General features: G+C 36.8%; 3 protein-coding genes across 6 annotated transcripts in view; 2 read left to right on the top strand and 1 right to left on the bottom strand.

Moving 5' to 3' along the window:
- The window catches only part of LOC107709292 (serum response factor-binding protein 1-like), a 12988-nt gene extending 9114 nt beyond the window's left edge, over nucleotides 1-3874 (bottom strand). Inside the window, exons 1-3 of one of the 2 annotated variants that reach the window (XM_016513755.1) lie at nucleotides 3788-3874; nucleotides 2020-2515; nucleotides 1522-1686 (exon numbers count right to left, since the gene is read on the bottom strand). In XM_016513755.1, coding sequence (XP_016369241.1) covers nucleotides 1522-1686; nucleotides 2020-2490 — 636 coding nt within the window. In that variant the 5' untranslated portion in view covers nucleotides 2491-2515; nucleotides 3788-3874. Of the gene's footprint in view, nucleotides 1-1521; nucleotides 1828-2019; nucleotides 2516-3787 lie in introns of both variants that reach the window. The other variant, XM_016513754.1, reaches the window with a different exon arrangement.
- Nucleotides 3875-3967: 93 nt separating this feature from the next.
- LOC107709293 (macoilin-1-like) lies at nucleotides 3968-14426 on the top strand. The gene is made up of 11 exons (XM_016513756.1): nucleotides 3968-4152; nucleotides 5397-5538; nucleotides 5648-5774; nucleotides 6995-7118; nucleotides 7580-7758; nucleotides 9167-9674; nucleotides 9752-9910; nucleotides 11654-11836; nucleotides 11994-12114; nucleotides 13546-13720; nucleotides 13805-14426. The coding sequence occupies exons 1-11, from the start codon at nucleotides 4073-4075 to the stop codon at nucleotides 14005-14007; spliced, it is 2001 nt and encodes a 666-aa protein (XP_016369242.1). The 5' UTR covers nucleotides 3968-4072; the 3' UTR covers nucleotides 14008-14426.
- A 1438-nt stretch (nucleotides 14427-15864) lies between these two features.
- The window catches only part of LOC107709294 (low density lipoprotein receptor adapter protein 1-B-like), a 13779-nt gene continuing 8398 nt past the window's right edge, over nucleotides 15865-21245 (top strand). Inside the window, exon 1 of one of the 3 annotated variants that reach the window (XM_016513758.1) lies at nucleotides 15865-16108. In XM_016513758.1, coding sequence (XP_016369244.1) covers nucleotides 16024-16108 — 85 coding nt within the window. In that variant the 5' untranslated portion in view covers nucleotides 15865-16023. The remainder of the gene's footprint in view (nucleotides 16109-21245) is intronic. The other 2 variants (XM_016513757.1, XM_016513759.1) reach the window with 2 other exon arrangements.

The following is a 21245-nucleotide window of genomic DNA, read 5'->3' as shown; positions in this document are numbered from 1 at the left end:
TTTAATATGCTATGCTTTAAGCTTTAATATGCTATGCATTTTATTAGACAGGTGGCGACCGCACAGAGTAGCATTATAACAGAACGTTCAAATTTATCTAGTATGATAAAACAGCGCTGCTTACTTCCGCTGCTTTCCGGAAGGAGCGGAAGCGGTCGGCTGTGGGGATGAAGACGACAACTTCCATGATTCCACACTCAGTCATGGGGTCATCAAACTACGCCTTTGTTTATTTGTTTGTTTTGAATACGCGCCCTCTAGTGGCAAAAAATTACATATTGTGCCTTTAAGTTTAGGTATGGGGCAAGATTTAGGGATCTAAAATATGGTCATGCAGAATAAGGCATTAATGTGTGCTTTAGCCAATATGCTAGTAATGTTGCTAATAAGCAACTAGTTAAAAGTGAGAATTGGTCCCTAAACTAAAGTGTTGCCATAATTGATTCCTGTGATGACAAAGCTGAATTTACAGCGTCATGTGTGATCAGTGTCACATGATTGATCCTTCTGAAATCTTTCTAATAAGCTGACTTGCTGCTCAAGATAATTTTTTATTATTATCAACTTCGAAAACAGTAGTGCTGCTTAATATTTTTGGGGAAACCATGATGCATTTTTTCAGCATTTGTGATCATAGAAAGTTCAAAACAACATTTTTTTAATTTTTTTTTTAACAAATGTCTTTGGTCACATTTGATCAATTTTATGGATCCTTCCTGTCTAAAATTAATAATTTAATTAATAATAATAATAATAATATTATTATTGAACTTCTGAATGGCATTGTGTTTGGATTAAACTATACTTAACTAGAAAAAGTGAATGTGAAGAAAAGTTGTTTTACGTTTAAAAAAAAAAAAAAGTTTCAATCTTGTTTTCAGCATCAAATCCCAGGTTTCAAATATCCTGTTTTATTACATGTAAGCAAAAATTGATTTTCAGGTATACAGTTTCAAATTTTCTGGTTATTTTTGGACTTTGGCCTCATTTTGTTGTGGGAATATGAATATGGAAATCGGCCATGGTAACTCAAAATTAATTAGTTAATTAGATAATGGCACTCATCTATCAACAGTGTTGCCAGATTATAGTAACGTTATTGTCATGGTACACATCTTGGTACACATACACATCTTACCTAACACAGAATGTGTAATGGAGCAACGTTTGATTTGAAAGAGTGCAGAAAGAAATATTTTCAGTGAGTATTGACTATCAGTCTCTTCTCCACACAAATCTATCATAAGACATCAGAAGACGAGAGAAGATTGTGTGAAGATTCTCCTTTTGTGTTCCACTGACAAAATATCAACATATGCATTTGAAGCAACATGAGGTTTATTCATTTTGCGTGAACATGAAACATTATTTCAAGAATTTGTGTTATTGTATAATGAGATACAGTGTGTTCTATTTGGGAAGTAACATGTAGTTATAGTTTTTATAGCTTCGACCAATTATTTCACCTGTACTCAACCTAAAATAAAATAATTTCACAAACACCAGTTAAAATACACTTACCTCAACTGTTAGGGATTCTTCATTCTGGCACATTTTGGTCTGTTCATCTGTTGTCTCTAAACTCGTCTTCTGGCTCTCCTGTGAGGAAACATCAATCTCCTTTTGCCTGTCTTCTTCTGTCTTTTTATCACCCTCATCCTCTTTCAGTTTCTCATCATCAACTTCATCGTTTGATTTCTCTGAACCCACATCATCATCGCTGTCTGCTTGTGCATTTTCTGCATTGCTTTTTGCTTGTTTTTCTGGATTTAATGCATTTATTCTCTGTTCTTTGAAGGCTTTGATGGCTGCCTTTATGCTCTGGATTTTCTTGCTGCTTTTGCCAAAAAACGATTGTTGGAGTTGTCTGCTTTTGCTATAAAACAAACTTTTAATATATATATATATATATATATATATAAAACATACTAACAGTAAATATAATAAAATTTTGACCATTTTCTATTTCAGATAAATGATCATTTACCTGGAATAGAAATATTTTGCAACATTATGAATATCGTTTGATTTCTCTGAACCCACATCATCATCGCTGTCTGCTTGTGCATTTTCTGCATTGCTTTTTGCTTGTTTTTCTGGATTTAATGCATTTATTCTCTGTTCTTTGAAGGCTTTGATGGCTGCCTTTATGCTCTGGATTTTCTTGCTGAACTGTGGGTGCGTGGCAATGCGGGCGATGACTCGTTCGGACAGGCTGGCCTCTTTATTCCGGCACACTTTCTCAAAGCTGATGTCCTTCTGTAGGGCGGCTTTGGTGACTCTGTCAGACGTGACAGCTTTCAGCTCATGGATCTCCTCCCGAAGTCTAGCTGCTCGCCTGCGGAACTTCTCCAAGTCTGCCTCACTACCTTTCTTCTTCTCCAGGACTGAGATCTGCCGGATGAGTTTGCGGATGAGAAGCACCTTCACCCTTTTAACCTCCACCCTCATTTTGACCACCTCATTGCTGAGGTTCAGTGCTGTAGGCATTTTTGTGTGCGTTCTGAAAACTGAACTGAGAAAAGCAACAAGTTGTGTAAGTGTGCTAATGAAAGGTGATTATTTATTTATTTTTATGTTTTGATATGTTTTAACATCATCCTCATTAAACCGTGCAATCTTAACATTTTCAATTTCAGTGATTGGCTGTTCGGCTTGTTGATGTTTGCCTGCCATCCTTGCTCTGTCTGCACAGCGTGCGTGAATGCGCTGATGACGTATCCTGTCTGCGCGAACCGGGTGCGCAGAGGTATGCTAATACATATATGTTGACAGGCAGGTAGGAAAGCATATTAAAATGCTAGGACCGAGTGTTTTGATTGGACGAACATTTCTTGATCCTACACCTTCCACAGAATATATAAATACAGACAAATACATTTAGACCACTTAACTTAATGATTGCTATCGGGATGTGAAGAGACTTTCAACCAGCATAACAAAAAAAATTTCTGAAGACAATCACCTATTGCACCTTTAACTAGAAAAAAAGTCATTGTAAACCAAACAAATGTCATTGAAAGTGTTCTTTATTTATTTTTATTTTTTTTATGTTATGATTTTTAACGTTTCAAATCTTTTTTTCAGTATAAAATCACAGGTTTCAAATATTATTTTAATATTATAATAAATTATTATTATTTTAAGTAAAAATCTATTTTCAGTTGTACAATTTCAATTTTTTTTTTACTTTTTTTTTTGACCACATTTGTTGTGAGAATGTGGAAATATATTTGCATAATAGTATAATATATTTATAGATATTGTGATAGTAAGATATTTAACAAATTTTAAGTAAATATGACTGAATTTACATATTACATACAATGTACAGCACAGTGATCATATTGCATCATAATTGCAGTGATATATATGATTTAACATCACAACAATGCAATCACATGGCCAATTTTGTGCAGGCCTACGTAATGTTTTATTAAAACTGAGTACTGTGCAACGCAAATATAATGATCAGAATCGTGAAACCAACACTAATCCGTGAGCGACTTACAAATAACACAAGCAAGCAGCCTTAATAAACATAGACATAACTTGCCCTCAACTTATACTTGCAAAAATGTTATTAAAATAATCATTCATTCTCGCGACATGTCTAACAAGTTCTTATTTCTTCTCGTCCAGCTCAAGCATGGCTGAAGGCATGTGTTGGCGTAATCCAAAGTGCTCTATTTAAAAACACCCCGTTTACACAACATGCCACCAGTTTTACTTGAGGATTACTATGGAAACCGTCACATCCACAGTTTATGTCAACGTTTACACTTACCTTCACAAAATAAACACGAAAATCAGAAAATCAGAATTGCCTGCTCAGGACGCCGCCATCTTGCTTTGGGAACGTAGCGCAGAGCGTACGGCGTCGTTACGTCACGAGGCGTCCAGAGTAAAAATGGGAGGGCCTCACGCAGACTGTTTTTATTTATTTCTTTGTGTCTAGTGGAAGGAAAACACTTGACAGTCCCGCATTCGCGTAGCGATGCGCATCAGTATTAGGACGGTCACGTAGTTTCCCCTCGAGTGTTCAAAGTTACGGGAATATAAAGGGTGGAGAATGAAGCGGCGCAATGCGGACTGCAGCAAACTCCGTCGCCCGTTGAAACGGAACCGAATCACCGAGGGTATTCATAGCAGGTACGGACGGAGAAGCTACCGGGCACCGACCGCACCGTAATGGCGTCTCTGAACTGAGCTCGGCCGTATATGAGCGGTAACAGTCAGATACAGATGACAGTTCAGTGTGACTCCGGCCTGAGTGTGTAGCATATGTGTGGATGCTGGCGTTTGTGTTTCATCCATAGGCTTCAGTAGTGCAGGATATGAAATAATAAGTATTACATATAGTACTAGCCATGTCATGAATGCTCTTATGCAGTTGTCTTTTATAGCCATCATCACTGTGCTCTGCTGGAAGATCCAACTTGTGCAAATGTGTTTTGGATCATGATAGCTGGTGCTTAGCTGCTCATTGGCTGCTCAACCAGCTACAATATAAAAACAGCTTGACCGACTGGTAGCTGGACTGTTGCTGGTCCACCAAAAAAAAAAAAAAAAATACAAAGCTTCAGCTCGATCTTACAGTAGGGCATTGAGATGTCATATATGTTGATGCCACATTATTGTAACGTTCTGCCACCTACACATATGTTTTGGGTTAATGTAATGAAGGTAATCCTATACCGACTGGTTGTTTTTAGGTTGTTCTTGTTCTAGAAATGTTTAGATTAAACTCTGCAATTTAATGCTTCGAGTGGGGGTTTATTCCACATGACACCGTGTTGGCCGAGGCCTTATATCTGTGGTCCCATCTGAAAAATGAGTGTATGTATACACACCACCAAGATCTGCTCAGCCAAAACCTCGTCTTGGCTGAGTATATTTGATCTCTTTGGATTTGAGACTTTAGTCTTTGCAACTTTACAGATCTTCTTTATGCACCAAGAGCTTGTAACACTCTAAAGAGAAAGGAAAAAATGAAATCGCATCATATGACCCCTTTAATATATGAGGTTCTTTCAGTTAAAAATGTCAGGAAAAGACCTGGAAGGGTCATGGAAATGTCTGCAGTGAATGTAAATGTCTGTGGTTATGCTCTTGGATGCTCACACAAGCTTCCATTAAATGTTATCTTTTTAGAGACTTTTGCACACACATAAGTATAATATTTAATTAAGATGTAATTATTTAAAAAATATATTTATTTATAATTATATTTATTTGTATTTACCTGATATATTGCTATAAATCCTCCCTAGAAATTATTTTAAAAGTGCTTAAATGCCGTAATTATGGACGAGTGGAAAAGTAATCGAAATTCATTTATAAAAAAGGTTTGCTTAAGATTTGTATTATTCTTATGATTTCTCTTGATCTGGCAGTACCTTCCTGTACCTGAAGTTCCTGGTCGTTTGGGTGCTGGTTCTGCTGGCCGATTTCGTGCTGGAGTTCAGGTTCGAGTACCTGTGGCCTTTCTGGCTTTTCATCAGGAGCGTTTACGATTCCTTTAGATATCAGGGACTGGTGAGTATTTGACTCGGTTCTTTGTAAACCAGCATTGTATACCTCTTTGAATGACATGTTTTACACAGGTTAAATCGATCATCTCTACACTTCTCGTCTGATTCCACAGGCGTTCTCTGTGTTCTTTGTGTGTGTCGCATTCACATCAGACATCATCTGCCTCCTGTTCATCCCCAAGCAATGGCTGTTCTTCGCCGCCAGCACGTATGTCTGGGTACAGTACGTGTGGCATACAGGTAGGTCAACATCGCTCAAGCCCCGTCTGACATTCCATGAGTATCTTTTTAGGAGTAAAGCTGCTTACACTCTAGAGTTGATTGAATTTCAGAGAACACTAAGAATCCGTTGATTGGATGTGGATGGTGCATTTGCAGAGAACGCATGGGAGAAATGTGTTTGCGAGAGCAGTGCTCTATCATGTAACCAAAAGTTAGGCGTCCATCCACCAATGAAAACTGCAGACATGTGTATCCAGCTGTGCTTTCAGAAACCCAAATGACTGTTTTCTGTTTCATTTGTTCCACATTTCTGTCCATGAAATGATCTGTCGGAAGTTTTGCTAGCGTGTAAGCACCCTAAAGCCTTTGTCGCTGATTATTCAGGGGCATAATTCAGGAGCATTCTGCTAAATATTACGCAACTGTTCACTTTTCTGATGTTAAAAGGGCTTTTCTTATGCAAATGATACCATTTAGATCTCTCTGGATAGTCCTTTATCTTGAATGTGTTTGATGATTGCATAAAAGAAAAATATGAGCAAGTGGAAGACTTGTGCCGGTATTCGGTAATGCGATATATCACGGTAATGAATATGCACGATATTGTTATCGTGGGCACTTCTAAATACCGTAAATAATTATATATTACAAATTATTCCGAATTTTGAATGCATTTTAAGAATACTTTTCCCATCAACTGTTCAAAATGCACAACAGCGCTGTATGCTTTGCCATTTAGAGATTTACCTTGCTCTTGTATTTGAACTCTGAGTGAACAGCAGAGTGCTCCTGTCATTATATGTCCTTTTCTTGGGTCGATTCAGTGATACCTCAGGATAGAGGAGGAAAAGAATTGCTGACACTGAGTGATTGTTCCTTGAATGCTGCTTCAATATGCCTTGAGCTGTGACTGTGATTGCTCCTGCTGACACACAACTTGCAGCATGTCTCAACAAGAGAGGGTGCTTTCAGCAAACTAGGTTTTTGTTTGCAGCTTAGAGCTTGTTTTGTGAAACCTGTGTGACAATATTGATCTCAGAAAACAACCGGTGGCCTTTTATACAACCTCTCAGATGTCCGATGACCCTGAAGGTCACTAATGGGCTAGAAGTCATTATAGTTTGAAGAATTATGCATTCCTAGATATGCCGTAAGAATGTCATAACTATTAACAGCAGGCTAGAGATCAGTTGTCGAACATTATACGTAGTTTTCCCTCTCTCTTGTTCTATTTTCAGAGCGAGGTGTGTGTCTGCCGACTGTTTCTCTCTGGATTCTCTTCGTCTACATCGAAGCAGCCATCCGATTCAAGGATTTGAAACATTTTCATGTAGACCTTTGCCGTCCATTCGCAGCTCACTGGTAAGCTTTGCTCGCATTTTACTCGCCCTCATGTCATTCCAAACCTATAGGATCTTTCTGTTATGGAACAAAAGAGGAGAAATTCTGAAGTATGTTCATGCTGCTCTTTTCCAATCAATAAAAAAAGCATGAACTTTCTTCACAATTTATCCTTTTGAGCTCCATGTAAGAAGGAAAGTCATAAAGGCTTGCATGATTTTGGGTGAAATATCTCTTCAAGCACAAGGTCACACCACATTATGCTTCACAAATTTTTTATTATTAAACATAGCTGATGTAACTGTACTACTTATAACACAAAGTCAGCTTTGTATTTGTAAACACACTGGTGGCGTCTCCATAGCAGCACATGGGAGTGTTGCCATTATCTGAAGGTGACTGATGTTGAGTCATCACTAGTTGTACCAATCATGCTTTTTTTCTGTTTTCTGTAACATGTTGTTCTCACCCTTTCATTGCAGCATTGGCTATCCCGTGGTGACGCTGGGCTTCGGATTCAAGAGTTATGTGAGCTATAAGATACGTCTGCGGAAACAAAAGGAGGTGCAGAAGGAAAATGAGTTCTACATGCAGCTCCTACAGCAGGCCCTGCCTCCAGAACAACAGATGCTTCAGAGACAGGAACGAGAGACAGAGGAGGGTAAGATCACTGTTTGACCGGTTTGATAATACGGTCACATCTTCTTCATTTGATTAAGAAGACAAAACTATGACACAAAGACAAAAAAATCATCCATGATGTATATATGAATTTTGAATTGAATAATTACAAATTTTACACTACCGTTCAAAAGTTTGAGGTCAGTAAGATTTGTTTTAAAAAGATTGTTATTGTTTGTTTGTTTTTTTACTGAGCAAGGGTACATTAAATGTATGAAAAGTGACAGAAATTACATTTATAATGTTACAAAAAATATATTACGGCATATCCCTAGCAAGTGGTATCTTTTTTTTTTTCTTTTCCCAAAGCACTTGTTGGTGATTGGCATCATAGTTTATGTACAGTACTGTTCAAAAGTGTTTTTGTTTAACTTGATCAAACATACAGTAAGACAGTGATCTTATGAAATATTACAATTTAAAATAATCTATTTGAATACATTTTGAAATATAATTAATTCCTGTGATCAAAGCTGAATTTTCAGCATCATTACACCAGCAAATAAATACTGTTCTTTTAAACTTTCTATTCATCAAAGAATCCTGAAAAAAATGTATAGTTCTTACGAAACCATAAAAAAAAAACTATAATATAACTATATAAAATATAATATAATAATTTTTAAAAATGGTTCTGAGCAGCAAATCAGCATGTTAGAATGATTTATGACGGATCATGTGACACTGAAGACTGGATTAATTATGCTGAAAATTCAGCTTTGCATCACAGGAAGATATTACATATTCAAATAGAAAACGTTTTTTTATTGTAATACTATTTCACAATATTACTGTTTTTTTTACTGTATTTTTGATCAAATAAATGCAGCATAAGAGACTTCTTTCAAAAACAAAACAAAAATATCTTAACTTCATTCTAAACTTTGAACAGTAGTGTATATTTTTAGTAATATATTTGATCTATTATGTGAAACAGTACAATAAATTTGAAATATTTCTAACTACATTTATTGCATGATTGATTCAACAATTGGAAACCAGTTGTCATAAACATGGTTATTTTGCAGTTTTATTAAAAAAAAATTATAATTTTTGGCAGCCCAATCAAAGAGATGGTAAAAGTCCTGGTTCATTCATAACACTGGGAATGAAAGGGTCAACTTTAGGACATTGCAATGTAGGAAACAGTACTCAGTGAGTGGGTTTTAGATGTATACCAGAAATTTTACCTAATGGTATCTAGGTATTCCATGCATACAGAAGATTTTCATATTGTGCACATTAAACATCCTGCAAAAATAATATCAGTCGTATGGTTGTACTACATAACCTATTCATTTGCATGATGCTTTCCGATTTGTTTCATTTGTAGTCCTACCAGTCAGACAGCATTGCCTTGTAACCTTAAAATCTCATTCATTTGGCAGCCACCTCAAAAGGCATGTTTGAAGCAGACTCGTTGATAGTGGCGCAGAACGGCACTGCTATTACCAAGAAACTGCCCGTCTCTCTGCCTGAACTGGAGTACAAGGAGAAGGGCAAAGACGGGGGGAAAGACAAAAAACAGCAGCAGCAGCACAGCATAGGAATAAACAACAACATCCTACAGACTGTAGATGCTAAATTACAAGACATCGAGTATATGGAGAACCACCTAAACACTAAGAGACTCAACAACGAGCTTGGCAGCAGTGCCGAGAACCTGTTCCAGAAAGAGGAGGTGGGCGGTGGAGGTGGAGGCTCTGCCACTTCCAAACATTACAAAAACTCCTCCCCCCATAGCCACAACTCCACCAATGGCAGCGTACCGTCCTCCTCGTCCAGTAGGAGTGAAAAGAAGCAGAAGTGTGCAGGGAAGAACCTTGCACCTCACAGAGATCCGATGGAGAACTGTATACCTAACAACCAGCTCAGTAAGCCAGAAGCATTAGTGCGGTAAGACTCCTACTGTGGTCTGATTCAGCCATTGGCGTGCATTCGTCCTGTTTATTCCCTTTTTCTCTGTTTGGCAGGCTTGAGCAGGACATAAAGAAGTTGAAGGCTGACCTGCAGGCAAGCAGACAGGTGGAGCAAGACCTGCGCAGTCAGATCAGCTCCCTGAGCAGTGCTGAGAGGAGCATGCGCTCTGAGCTCGGCCAGCTCCGCCAGGAAAACGAGTTGCTGCAGAACAAGTGAGAAATCATCTGCTTGAAGTATAATAAAAGTGGTTGCCATAACTTGCCAATATGTGCCAAAACACATTTTTAAATGAGACTCTAACTCCGATTAAGTGTGGACCACAAGACAGGTGGTGTTTTTTATTAAAGGTGAATTTTTTATTGTGATTGGTCAGTCCTAATCAGCGCTGAGAAAAGTAACAGGTTGCAGGTAGGGACAATCATTTACACCTGCATTAAAGACCATTCAACTAAAAATACACTGTGAAAAATTTAAATAGTTATTTAGACCAGTGTTGTAGGGGTGGGCGATATGACCAAACCTTTTATATCGCGGTATGATACATTTTATTTCATGATAATGATATATTTCACAATATTGTTATTTTTGCTTTAAGTAAGGTTTTTATGATCTCAACATTTTTGATACCATTTGAAATTTCATAATTCTCGTAATCATTTTCAGTTGCACAAAACTAATGCTAGCCTAGCTAACATAAGTAAAAAAAAACTCAAGCTTACTGAAGACAAGCAAACAGTCAGTGATAATATAAGAGCAAAGAAACTAATTACAAACAATAGGACAAAAAAACTACATTAGAACAAAGACACAAATGAAGTAGACATATGTGAAAAACCTCAAGCGCTAGAAATAAGAAATACTACTTAAATTGAATGTTATGTACAAAACACTACGTAGACTTGTACGTAGATTTATTCCTACAAAAGTGATTCAGTTGAGAGCAGCGAGATATTTTCTCTTTTGTTGTTTGATTACCATTAATAATATAATTACAGAATCAAGTTTCCAACTAAAATTTGTTTTACAGATATATTTTTTATTTTCATTTTCAAATTATTTGTCTAATATTATATCAAATAAATATAAATTTAATTTCAGCAATTGTTATGCATGTGTTTTTGCTATTTTTAAATTTGATCAACAAATCAATATGACCACTGAAAATGACAACAGCACATTACAAAATTACTAAAATTTCAATAAAAACTGAAAATATAGAAATAGAAGCTCATTCAGAATATTAATAAATACTATAACTATAAAAATAATATTAAAATGACACTGATTTAGACCCATGGTAACTGACCACTTAGAGATTTGTTTTTGTTTTTTAACCAGTAAATCCCATCAGTAATCATTTTTAATAATATGTGACCCTGGACCACAAACCCAGTCTTAAGTGTCAATTTTTCGAAATTGAGATTTATACATCATCTGAAAGCTGAATAAATAAGCGTTCCATTGATGTACGGCTTGTTATGATAGGACAATATTTGGCCGAGATACAACTATTTGAAAATCTGGAATTTTAAAGAATTTTAAATTCTAAAGCCTTTAAAGTTGTCCAAATAAAGTCCTTAGCAATTCATATTACTAATCAAAAATGAAGTTTTGATATATTTATTGTAGGAAATTTACAAAATATCTTCATGGAATATGATTGTTACTTAATATCCTAATGATTTTTGGCATTAAAAAAATCGATCATTTTGACCCATGCAATGTACTTTTATCACCTCTCATACATTAAAATCTCAAACTCAAAGTAAAAAAAAAAAGGTCTGTTTCCAAGGTCCCCAATTTTATGATAATCACTACAATTGTTAATCATTAGTAGAGTACTAGCTAATTATTTTCTTGTGGGAACACTTGCCTATGTATCATCAGATGCACATTTCCATCTCTCTACCTGCAGTTGTTTATGCCGGTGTTGATTATGTATGTCTCTGCCTTAGGCTTCATAACGCTGTGCAGGCCAAGCAGAAGGACAAGCAAACGATTGTGCAGCTGGAGAAGCGGCTCAAGGCAGAACAGGAAGCGCGAGCCGCAGTGGAAAAGCAACTTGCAGAAGAGAAGAAAAGAAAGAAGATGGAAGAGGCCACAGCTGCACGTGCTGTCGCTCTGGCGGCTGCCTCCAGGTGAGGCTTAGACAAATAGTTCTCCCAAAAATATGGTCTCAACCCCATATTCTGTGGAATAGATTTAACGTGGTTATTTGGTGGTGTGTGTGTTTGTGCATCTTGTTTTTTGTTATGTCTTTGTGCTGGTGGGCTTGACTCTGGCCTCCCTTCACAGAGGAGAGTGCACAGACTCACTGAGGAGTCGCATGCGTGAGCTGGAGTCGGAGTGCAAGAAGCTCACACATGACATGAAGCTAAAGGAGGAACAAATCAGAGAGCTCGAGCTCAAAGCGCAAGTAAGCCAGAACCCCTGCTGACATGCTGCTTTAATATGCTTATTAGCAATATTATATAGCAATATTTAGAATAAAGCATTCAGGGAGGGATGGCCTTTGTGAGGCACAGAATAAAAAAACAAAAGTTGGTGTGTGATTTGTAAAAGAAAGTTCTAGACATTTAAAATCAACATGAAATCAAAACTGTCTTTTTTTTTTTGTTTTTTTTTTACTTCATTTACTGATTTTTGTTTTGTTTTGGTGTTAGTGTGCACTATTTATCAGTGCCCAATTAATCCAAAGAAATAATGTCTGTCTTTGTAATTTTTCATCAAATATAACTTGTTCCACTGCTGGACCAACTTTCTTGTTCAGCTGATGTTGTCTAGGCCATGAAGGCTTCTGGATCATGTTAACTCAATAACCAAATAACTGTTTAACTGATTTAGTGATGCAAAAATAGTGTCATGAAAATACACCACCATTCCAAAAGATTGGGGTCAGTAAGTTTTTATTTTTATTTTTTTTAAATGATTATGAGTTACAGTAAGTCTCTTCTGCTCATCAAGGCTGCATTTATTTGATCAGAAATACCATAAAAACAGTATTATTGTGAAATCTTATTACAATTTTAAAATACTGTTCTATGTTAATAGATTTTAACATGTAATTTATTCTGATGGCAAAGCTGAATTTTCAGCATCATTACTCCAGTATTCAGTGTCACATGATCCTTCAGAAATCAATAATATCCTGATTTGCTGCTAAGGAAACATTTCTTATTAATATGTTGAAAACAGTTTCGCTGCTTAATGCTTTTGTGGAAACCTTGATACATTTTTCAGGATTTTATGATTAATAGAAAGTTCAAAATAACAGCATTTATTTGAAATAGAAATCTTTTGTAACGTTATAAATGCCTGTTGAGTGCTTATAAGTGTTTTAATACAACCTTGCTGCATAAAATGTATAAAATAATATAAAATTTACTGACCCCAAACTTAGTATAATACTTTTTTTTTTTCTTCTTTTTTTTCTGTGTACTTAAAATTAAGACTTGAATTGGTACTGATTCGTTGTTCATTTAAAAATATAATTAAATATACACTTTGCAAGGATTTTTTTTCAGATATGATTTCAGCACATCCATGGCGAGGGATGTGCTGAAAAAAATTTAAATCAGATATTTGGTCTGATTTGGCCTGATTCCTGGGACAAAGTGTTTATCCTCTTCACAACTGGTTGCAAATTCTCATTCAAGTCTGGAAGCAGCTTCATACAGTTCCGATGGATAAAATCTAACCTTAAGATTAATTTACCTCTTTATTTATTTTTCTCAAGATATTCTGTTTCACTCAGCAATTCATCAAATTATAGATGTAACATAAGTTGTGAATTGTGTTTCATATTGACGACTGAAACATACCTTCATTTACTTAACTCTGTGTGCAGGAGTTACGCAAATATAAGGAGAACGAAAAGGACACAGAGGTTCTGATGTCAGCGCTGTCGGCCATGCAGGACAAGACCCAGCACCTAGAGAACAGTCTGAGTGCTGAGACCAGAATCAAACTGGATCTCTTTTCAGCACTCGGAGATGCCAAGAGACAGCTAGAGATTGCTCAAGGTCTGCCCCCTTCCGGTCTTAATATATCTCTTAGACTTTTCTGCTTCCGCTCACTACCCTATTCTCTATTTGTCCTGCACACAGGTCAGATTTTGCAGAAGGAGCAGGAAATAAAAGAGTTGAAGCAGAAGATCGCAGAGGTCATGGCGGTCATGCCCAGCATCACCTACTCGGCAGAGACCAACAGCATGACCCCTGTGACCCCACATTACTCCTCCAAGTTCATGGACACCAGTCCTTCCAGCTTGGACCCCAATGCCTCCATCTACCAGCCACTCAAGAAGTGAATGTCCAATCACATCGTCCACTTTGCTCTTTGATAGTTCAGTATGCAAAGCAATGGGATGGGGTAGTATTTTTGTTTGATTTACCCTTCCTCTGTTAGTATGGCTCTTCTTTGTTGTTGATAAAATAAGTGGAGGAATAGAGAGGGAAAAAAATTACAAAAAGGGATGTCTCATTGACCAGAACTGCCCTCCTTGTGTTTAAGGTTACTTTTGAAGCTCTTACACCTAAAATCTTTTCTTGGTAACGGCACTTTAGCCTGTTGTGGTTCTTTTGTCGTCTTTATGAAGATCTTTCATGATTTTATTTAGCACTTCCTCGTCTATGTGTTGAATCTGAACAGTTTTATGTGGCAGAAATGGAGGCATGACTTATTTTACTCTCCTGGTATAAGCGTACCATCTTTAAGTTAATCGAATGTCAAAAGAAAAGGGAAAACGTATTGAGATGAGACGGAAGTATTTGTGATGGAAAAACATTGTGTTTGTCGCAATGGAGTGATTAAGAATGCATTTCAGTTGAAGTATGACCATAGTATTGTACATCTCTGTTTTTCAAGGGAGGTAAAAAGCATTTCATTACAGATGTTGGATCTGAAATTGGAAATATTTTAGGTTTCTGTTCCTCCCGTTGCTGTTTTCTAAGAAGTCGAAGACTTGAAAAAACCCATGTATTTGAAAAGGGACTGATGTTCACATTGTATTTGTTGACAAACATGCTGCATAAATATTCGGGAATGTTGTCGTATTTGCGGTCAATGCAAGTCCTTTTTGTTACTGGACAAAATTGAAATAGAATTTAGTTGAAACCAGTTGAAAAGCTGAACATATGATGTCTTGTTTGCCAGTTATGTTATGTTACACAGTGCCTTGAAATATTGAATTGAATACTTTACAATTACATTTACAAGGGGTTTCCCTGTATATATTCCCTGATTTTTACTCCTTTCAGTTTCATTTCGCATTCCAAATACGTAATAAGTGATAACTTATATCTTTAACATTATTATTCACACTAATTATTATTATTATTCCAGTAAAAAAAAAAAAAACATTAAAATGCTATAAAGTACATGAAATGAAGAAATCATATTTATTTTTATTTTTTGCCTCCTCAATAACTATTATTTCTGTTTGTTTCCAAGTCTCTGTTTATTAAAAAGCCAAAACAGCCAGCTTTGTCATAATTTTGCTTTGCAAGAAATGCTGGCCTTATATTGAGAGACCTTCAAATATCTTATATCTCAAAATTTCTGAAATATCTTACCTTATTTAGAGGGGCCTTCAAATTGTGTTGTGTTTTTATAGCCATAGTGGAACATAATAGTTTATTTGATTTTATAATTTCATCAAAACAAGCCCGAGTCTCAATAGAGGACCGTTTCTTCTACATCCGCACGAGGGCGACAAAGATGAGCTCAAAAGATTCCACTATGCTCGTGTCATTTGTTTTTCGTGGGAAACACGGACGGTGTTCTAAACCTTATGAATGTTGACTCGTCAGGCATTATAGGGAGGAATGAACACATTACGGCGCACATACCAGGTTCCTTCATACAAACCCGCTGTCTGTTAAGACGCTGTTTGATATTCGCGCGCCGTTTCAAAAAGCACACATCGGAGGCTTCCAGTGGATTGTTTGACGCCGTTGCCATAGAAACAGAATCTTTGCGCCGCGTACCTCGAACGTCATTTTGAAGCGTAAAAGTCGAGGTGAACAGAACCGGTCAACCGGTTTATTGAATCGAACTGTCCGAAAGAACCGGTTCGCGAAAAAGAACCGAACTTCCCATCACTAGTGGATTGTTTGACGCCGTTGCCATAGAAACAGAATCTTTGCGCCGCGTACCTCGAACGTCATTTTGATTGACGGAGGAAACGCCGCCCAGGAGACGCGGAGGCTCAAGTATTCCCACAGATGTCGGCGTCGACACAGCCACAACAAAGTTGAGAGTGAGAAGACGTAGTTCATGGCCAACAGCAGCACCTGAAGCCCCTTCTCCGCTCATAAACCTCGCCATGGATGTGCTGAAATCAGCCAGAAGGGCTTTTATTCGCAGTCCCAGCCTGACCAAACAGTCCCGGAGCTCAGGCAAACACCAGAGTGAGTATTTGTGTCAACAGCGAGACTTTTGTTTGGGGTGTTTTCACGCGTGTTGTCGATCCGTTAGCATGTAAACTTGTTTGTCAGTAGTGTTAATCATGTTTAGTAATGCACTCAAAAGATGGCGTTTTCCCTAATAACGTTAGTTGTGAAGCTTTATTAGTAAGTTTGTGGGTAAAATGTGTTTTTTAACTGGATCTTGATTATAATTTATACAAATTCTCTGCAAAAGTTGTTTAATGAAACACACCGATGAGTATTTTCATCTGTCGACGAGATTCACAATTTTCATGCGATACTAGATGTTTTGGGGTTCATTAATAGTTGACTCAAACCCTGTTGAGCTACCCATCTAGACCGCAGTAATGTCCAAAAACGCTGTCTAAATTTTGAGAAATGGCTTTGCCGGAGCACGGCACCTAGACTAACCTGTTTTCATCAGCCCTCAAAACTCCAAACATTGTATTTTTGCAAGCTTTTTTTTTTGTTAAATTATTTTAGTGCGAATTTTGGGAGGAGGGGGGGACGTTGCAAAATGCAAGTACATATTTTCTTGGACCAGGAGGCTGGATGTGGGTATGTTCATCTCAGAGCTGCTCTCTGACACTCTGTAAAGATACCGAGATATATCTACACCTCACTGACCTCCTGTAATATATTCTGTCTGGAAAAGCACATGCAGAGGCCCACAGTGCAGTGGCTTTGACCTTTATAAATCTTCAAGCGAGATAACTAAAATTTCAATATTTTCTGTATCTCTGAGGGCTCCTCTGACTCTCTTCAAATTTTTAGTAGGATACATCCAAAATATTTAGGAATATTTATCTGTGCAGTATGAATTGTGTGAATAAAATAAAATTGACCAGTAAGGCCCACTATTGATTTTTAAAATGTAACTTTCTCTCAGATTTACACTACTGCTTTAGTTTGGTGTTGGAATAAAAAAAAAATAAAAAAAAATTTAAGACACATTTTATTTGATCAAAAATAGAGTAAAAGAAATATATATATAAAAAAAAGTTACATTTAGTCATTTAGCAGACACTTTTATCCAAAGCGACTTACAAATGAGGACAATAAAATCAGTCAAAACGAACAAAAGAACAACAATATATAAGTGCAAATGACAAGTCTCGGTTAGCCTAACGCAGTACACATAGCAAGGTGTGTATGTGTATATATATATATATATATATTAGGGGTTGCACCCCACTAATCGACTAGTCGACTTCAATGCTCTGCCATGACGCTTTAAGCTTGACGTCGACTAGTCGCTGGTCCTATAGAGGGCGCAACAGGATAAGAAATCTTTGAAGGACTTCCACATTTACGATCCGTTTCCAAACAATTCAAATCACAAATAAATGCATACTCTGAAAGCGATCCACAAGACATGTGTGATTATATTACTGAATGCTCAAAATCGGGAGAATGCACGTTTTAAACAGCTTATTGTACAGGTAAGTTAATCGCCGTTCTAATTTAATGCGCTGCTGCACTGTAACGCACACACATAACGTTAGGCTACAGACAGTAGCGCGTACATCACGCGCACAGAATCATTCAGCGCGGAAATGTATTGTCAACACTGTTCTGTGATTTCTCAATAAAATAGCTGAGAAACTGAAAAGTTCAAGCATATTTTTTGTATCAGTTCTTTTTGAACATTTTCATCTAATTTTAACAAAACCGTGATAGTATTGATAATCGTGATAACTTTGGTCACTATAATCGTGATATGAAATTTTCATACCGTTACAAACCTAATATATATATATATATATATATATGTATGTATGTATGTATGTGTATATATATATATATGTATATATGTATATGACCCTGGACCACAAAACCAGTCTTAAGTCGCTGGGGTATATTTGTAGCAATAGCAATTGACCCTTATGACTGGTTTTGTGGTCCAGGGTTACATATACATACATACATACATACGTATGTATGTATGTATGTATGTCTGTGTGTATATGTGTATATATATATATATATATATGTAAATGTGTGTGTGTGTGTGTAAGTAAACCGTTACCTAGTTGTGACAGTCCAAATGGGCTTTTTTGTCATTGCTGAGATATTTTCATAATCGTATTTCCAATTATTTAATAACTGTAATTGAATTGCTTTAAACAATTGTTGCAGTTTTGCTCTAGTAGGTCTTTGAAGGTTAATTGAAGAGAGACCTTAAAAGAATGATGAGAAGTTGCCTACAATGGTTTTGTGAAGTAAACATGATGCAAAGCCAGCAGTGTGATTTTGTCGGCATCTGAAATCTGTTACCTTCTCTTTGGCATCCATCCTGGACTAGTCTACAAGTAGGTACTTGTTTGCTGGCAGTATCTGAGCCATTCTAAGACACATTTGTTTCAACAAAGACTTCTTCAAAGTTGCAATGGACAAGTCAATAGCAGAGCTTTGAAAGCAGGTGAAGTGGACTGGCCTGGTCTTTACAAGGGCAACTTATTTTTTTCCTTTAGTGGGATCAGAAAGTGTGCTGTGCGTTTTCATTTCCCTTTTAATTCTGTCTTGAATCCACAAAAGCGCTTTGTTTGTTGGCTGTGAGCTGCTTATCTGCATGACCTGGAATACAAGAAGAATACATGTACACAGTTATGATTGTGTTCATAATTCAGTCACAGTGAAGGCTGCAACCCAGTCAAATAAAAAAAGATCTTTGTTTGCATTCCTCCAAAAGGAGTAAAATGAGTTGAAGTCTGTATTGCAGCTAAAAGTAGGTCAGTAGATCAACAAAAGAATGTTTTTGTGTTTTAAAACAATTGTGTCTTATTCTCCATCCCTCACCCATTGAGAGAACAACCTATAAACACTGGCAGCTTGCTGATGTTGGAAACATTTACCATTCTGGCAAAGCCTGAGCCTTCACTGTGACTTCCTGTTTCTGAGAGTGCTGTTTATTTTTCCATTTTGAAAAATAAACCAAAGGAAATGTTTTCCTCTCTATCTGGCCAAGATTGAAATAACTCCCAACCTTACCATGACCTCAGGAAAAAAAAAAATGTGCACCGTAATCATGTCTAGCCAAACAGCCAGAGTTGACTTTCTGATTTTGGAGCTTGGAGGCAGGCGGTGGTTTGGGTCACTCCACCCTTGGATGGTCCTCAAGGGAAATGGTTAATGGTGCTTCCCCCTGTGATTAAGGGCCTTTGGGTGTGTCACTAATCAGTATGTCACCAGGGCTGTATTATTACGCCCTTTTCTATCTCTGTGTGTCTGTGAATTACGGAATTACCCTGGGTTTATGCTGGGGTTGTAGAGCATCGTCAATAATTTCAGCATGAATGTTATTTCAGGAGCTGTGGGAAAAGTAATGATATAGACCCTGCAGCTTCTCTAAGGGATTTAAAGATTTGATCGTCTTTGGTGTGACTAGTTTTGTTTATGCCACATTAGAGCTGTAAATTTTGCCCTTGTCGTGACATTTTTCCGTTGGCTGTGCACAAAAATCAACAATCGCTTTCTGAGAATGATTCACTATTTCCTGTGATAGTGATTCCTGTAAATATGTATAATTCATTGAACAGGTGGTACAGTAGCTTAACCTTAAGCATTTGAGGTTTTATTAAAAATATATATAAAAATTGTTTGTTTTTTCTTATTGTTTTAGTTTATAATATAACATTTAATATCATTAATTAGGATCATATAGAAAATGAACACAATAGAATGTACTGAGACTTAAATGCCTGTTTATTAACAACAACAACAACAACAACACCTGTGTTTAACAAGTCATTAATTTAAGATCATATAGAAAAATGAACACAATAGGATGTACTTTGACTTGAATACCTGTGTTTAACAAATCTGACTAAAAGAAAAAAATGTCTTGTCTGTTTCGGCTTGGTGCCTTTGTGTTGTAATTCCCAGAATTTGTCTTTGGGGATTTTCTGAACTTTAAATATTATAGCTCCACTGCCAAAAGCAATCAGGTGACTGCAGGAGCCACAGGTAGTGTTACTAGAGCCAAACAACAGAAATAATGAGAGCGTTTATTTGTGTGCATCTTAGTTAATGGATAGCTGAAACAGCTTAATGTGTTGTAATCAGATTGGGAAATTATGCAGATTGTGAAGGCAGAAGTGTTGTAGGTTCATATTTACATTTTATATAATTAACACATTCCTGGCATCAACATTACAACTAAAAGATTCTCAGAAGAACTGAGTATTCAAAACACATACTATGCTAATACAGTATATATGTATTTGTATTAGTCAACCTAACCAAATTATTCATCCCAAAGATGTGCAGTAGGCTAAGCTATACTTTCATTTTTTCACATTGTTTTTAGTGAAGATGATCTGAGAAAAGACACTTCAGGATAGAAATTGAAAAAAAAAAAAATGATGCCAGAAACTAGGGCTGCATGATATATCGAAATATCGCAAATGTAAATATCGTGATATGCATATCGCAAGGGCGTGCAATATCTGAATCATTTTAATAATAGGCTACTTAAATCAAAACGTTGCAAAAGGTCAAAGTTTTAGTTCGACACATATAGCAGAGAATTGCTTGACATTAAAAAGAGTTAAGTGCAATAAGTTGCAGAAAACAACTCTTTGCCGTCTCGTCTTGCTGTCTGACTCACACCTGAAGCGCGCACACAAGCCGCATCTCGCGCAGCGTCTCTTCCGTTCTGCCGCACACGTGCAAAGCGTGCGCACACACATACACACTATGGCGCGCACTTCGTGCCAAAATCAAACGTTCGAATGACCGACCGACCGATCGAACGTCAAACCGAACGTCTTGAGCTTTGAGCGTCTTACACTGCCGGTGACCCACGTGACGACCAGACGTGACGTCAGCGTCTTGAAATTAGCTGGTTTTTAAACATGTAAAGAGACATGCTGCTGTGTAAAGGCTATAAATGGACTTTACAGGCAATACATATAGATATTGTTACCTAAAACAACACTAAATATTTTTTTTCTGAATCCTGTGCTTGAGTATGTGTTTTACTTTCAAAGAGCAGACATACTGTACGTTTTTATTGTTTATAGTATTATACAATGTTCACAGTGTTACATATAACAATCAAACAATTAAATTATTTATTTACTTTTCTAACAAAGGTTACAATTTTCAAAAATTGACA

Source organism: Sinocyclocheilus rhinocerous, unplaced genomic scaffold (genome assembly GCF_001515625.1).
Source record: "Sinocyclocheilus rhinocerous isolate Xijiao unplaced genomic scaffold, SAMN03320098_v1.1 scaffold206, whole genome shotgun sequence".
NCBI classification, from domain to species: domain Eukaryota; kingdom Metazoa; phylum Chordata; class Actinopteri; order Cypriniformes; family Cyprinidae; genus Sinocyclocheilus; species Sinocyclocheilus rhinocerous.
Note: the sequence above shows the minus strand (reverse complement) of the source record. Positions and strands in the feature narration are given on the sequence as shown.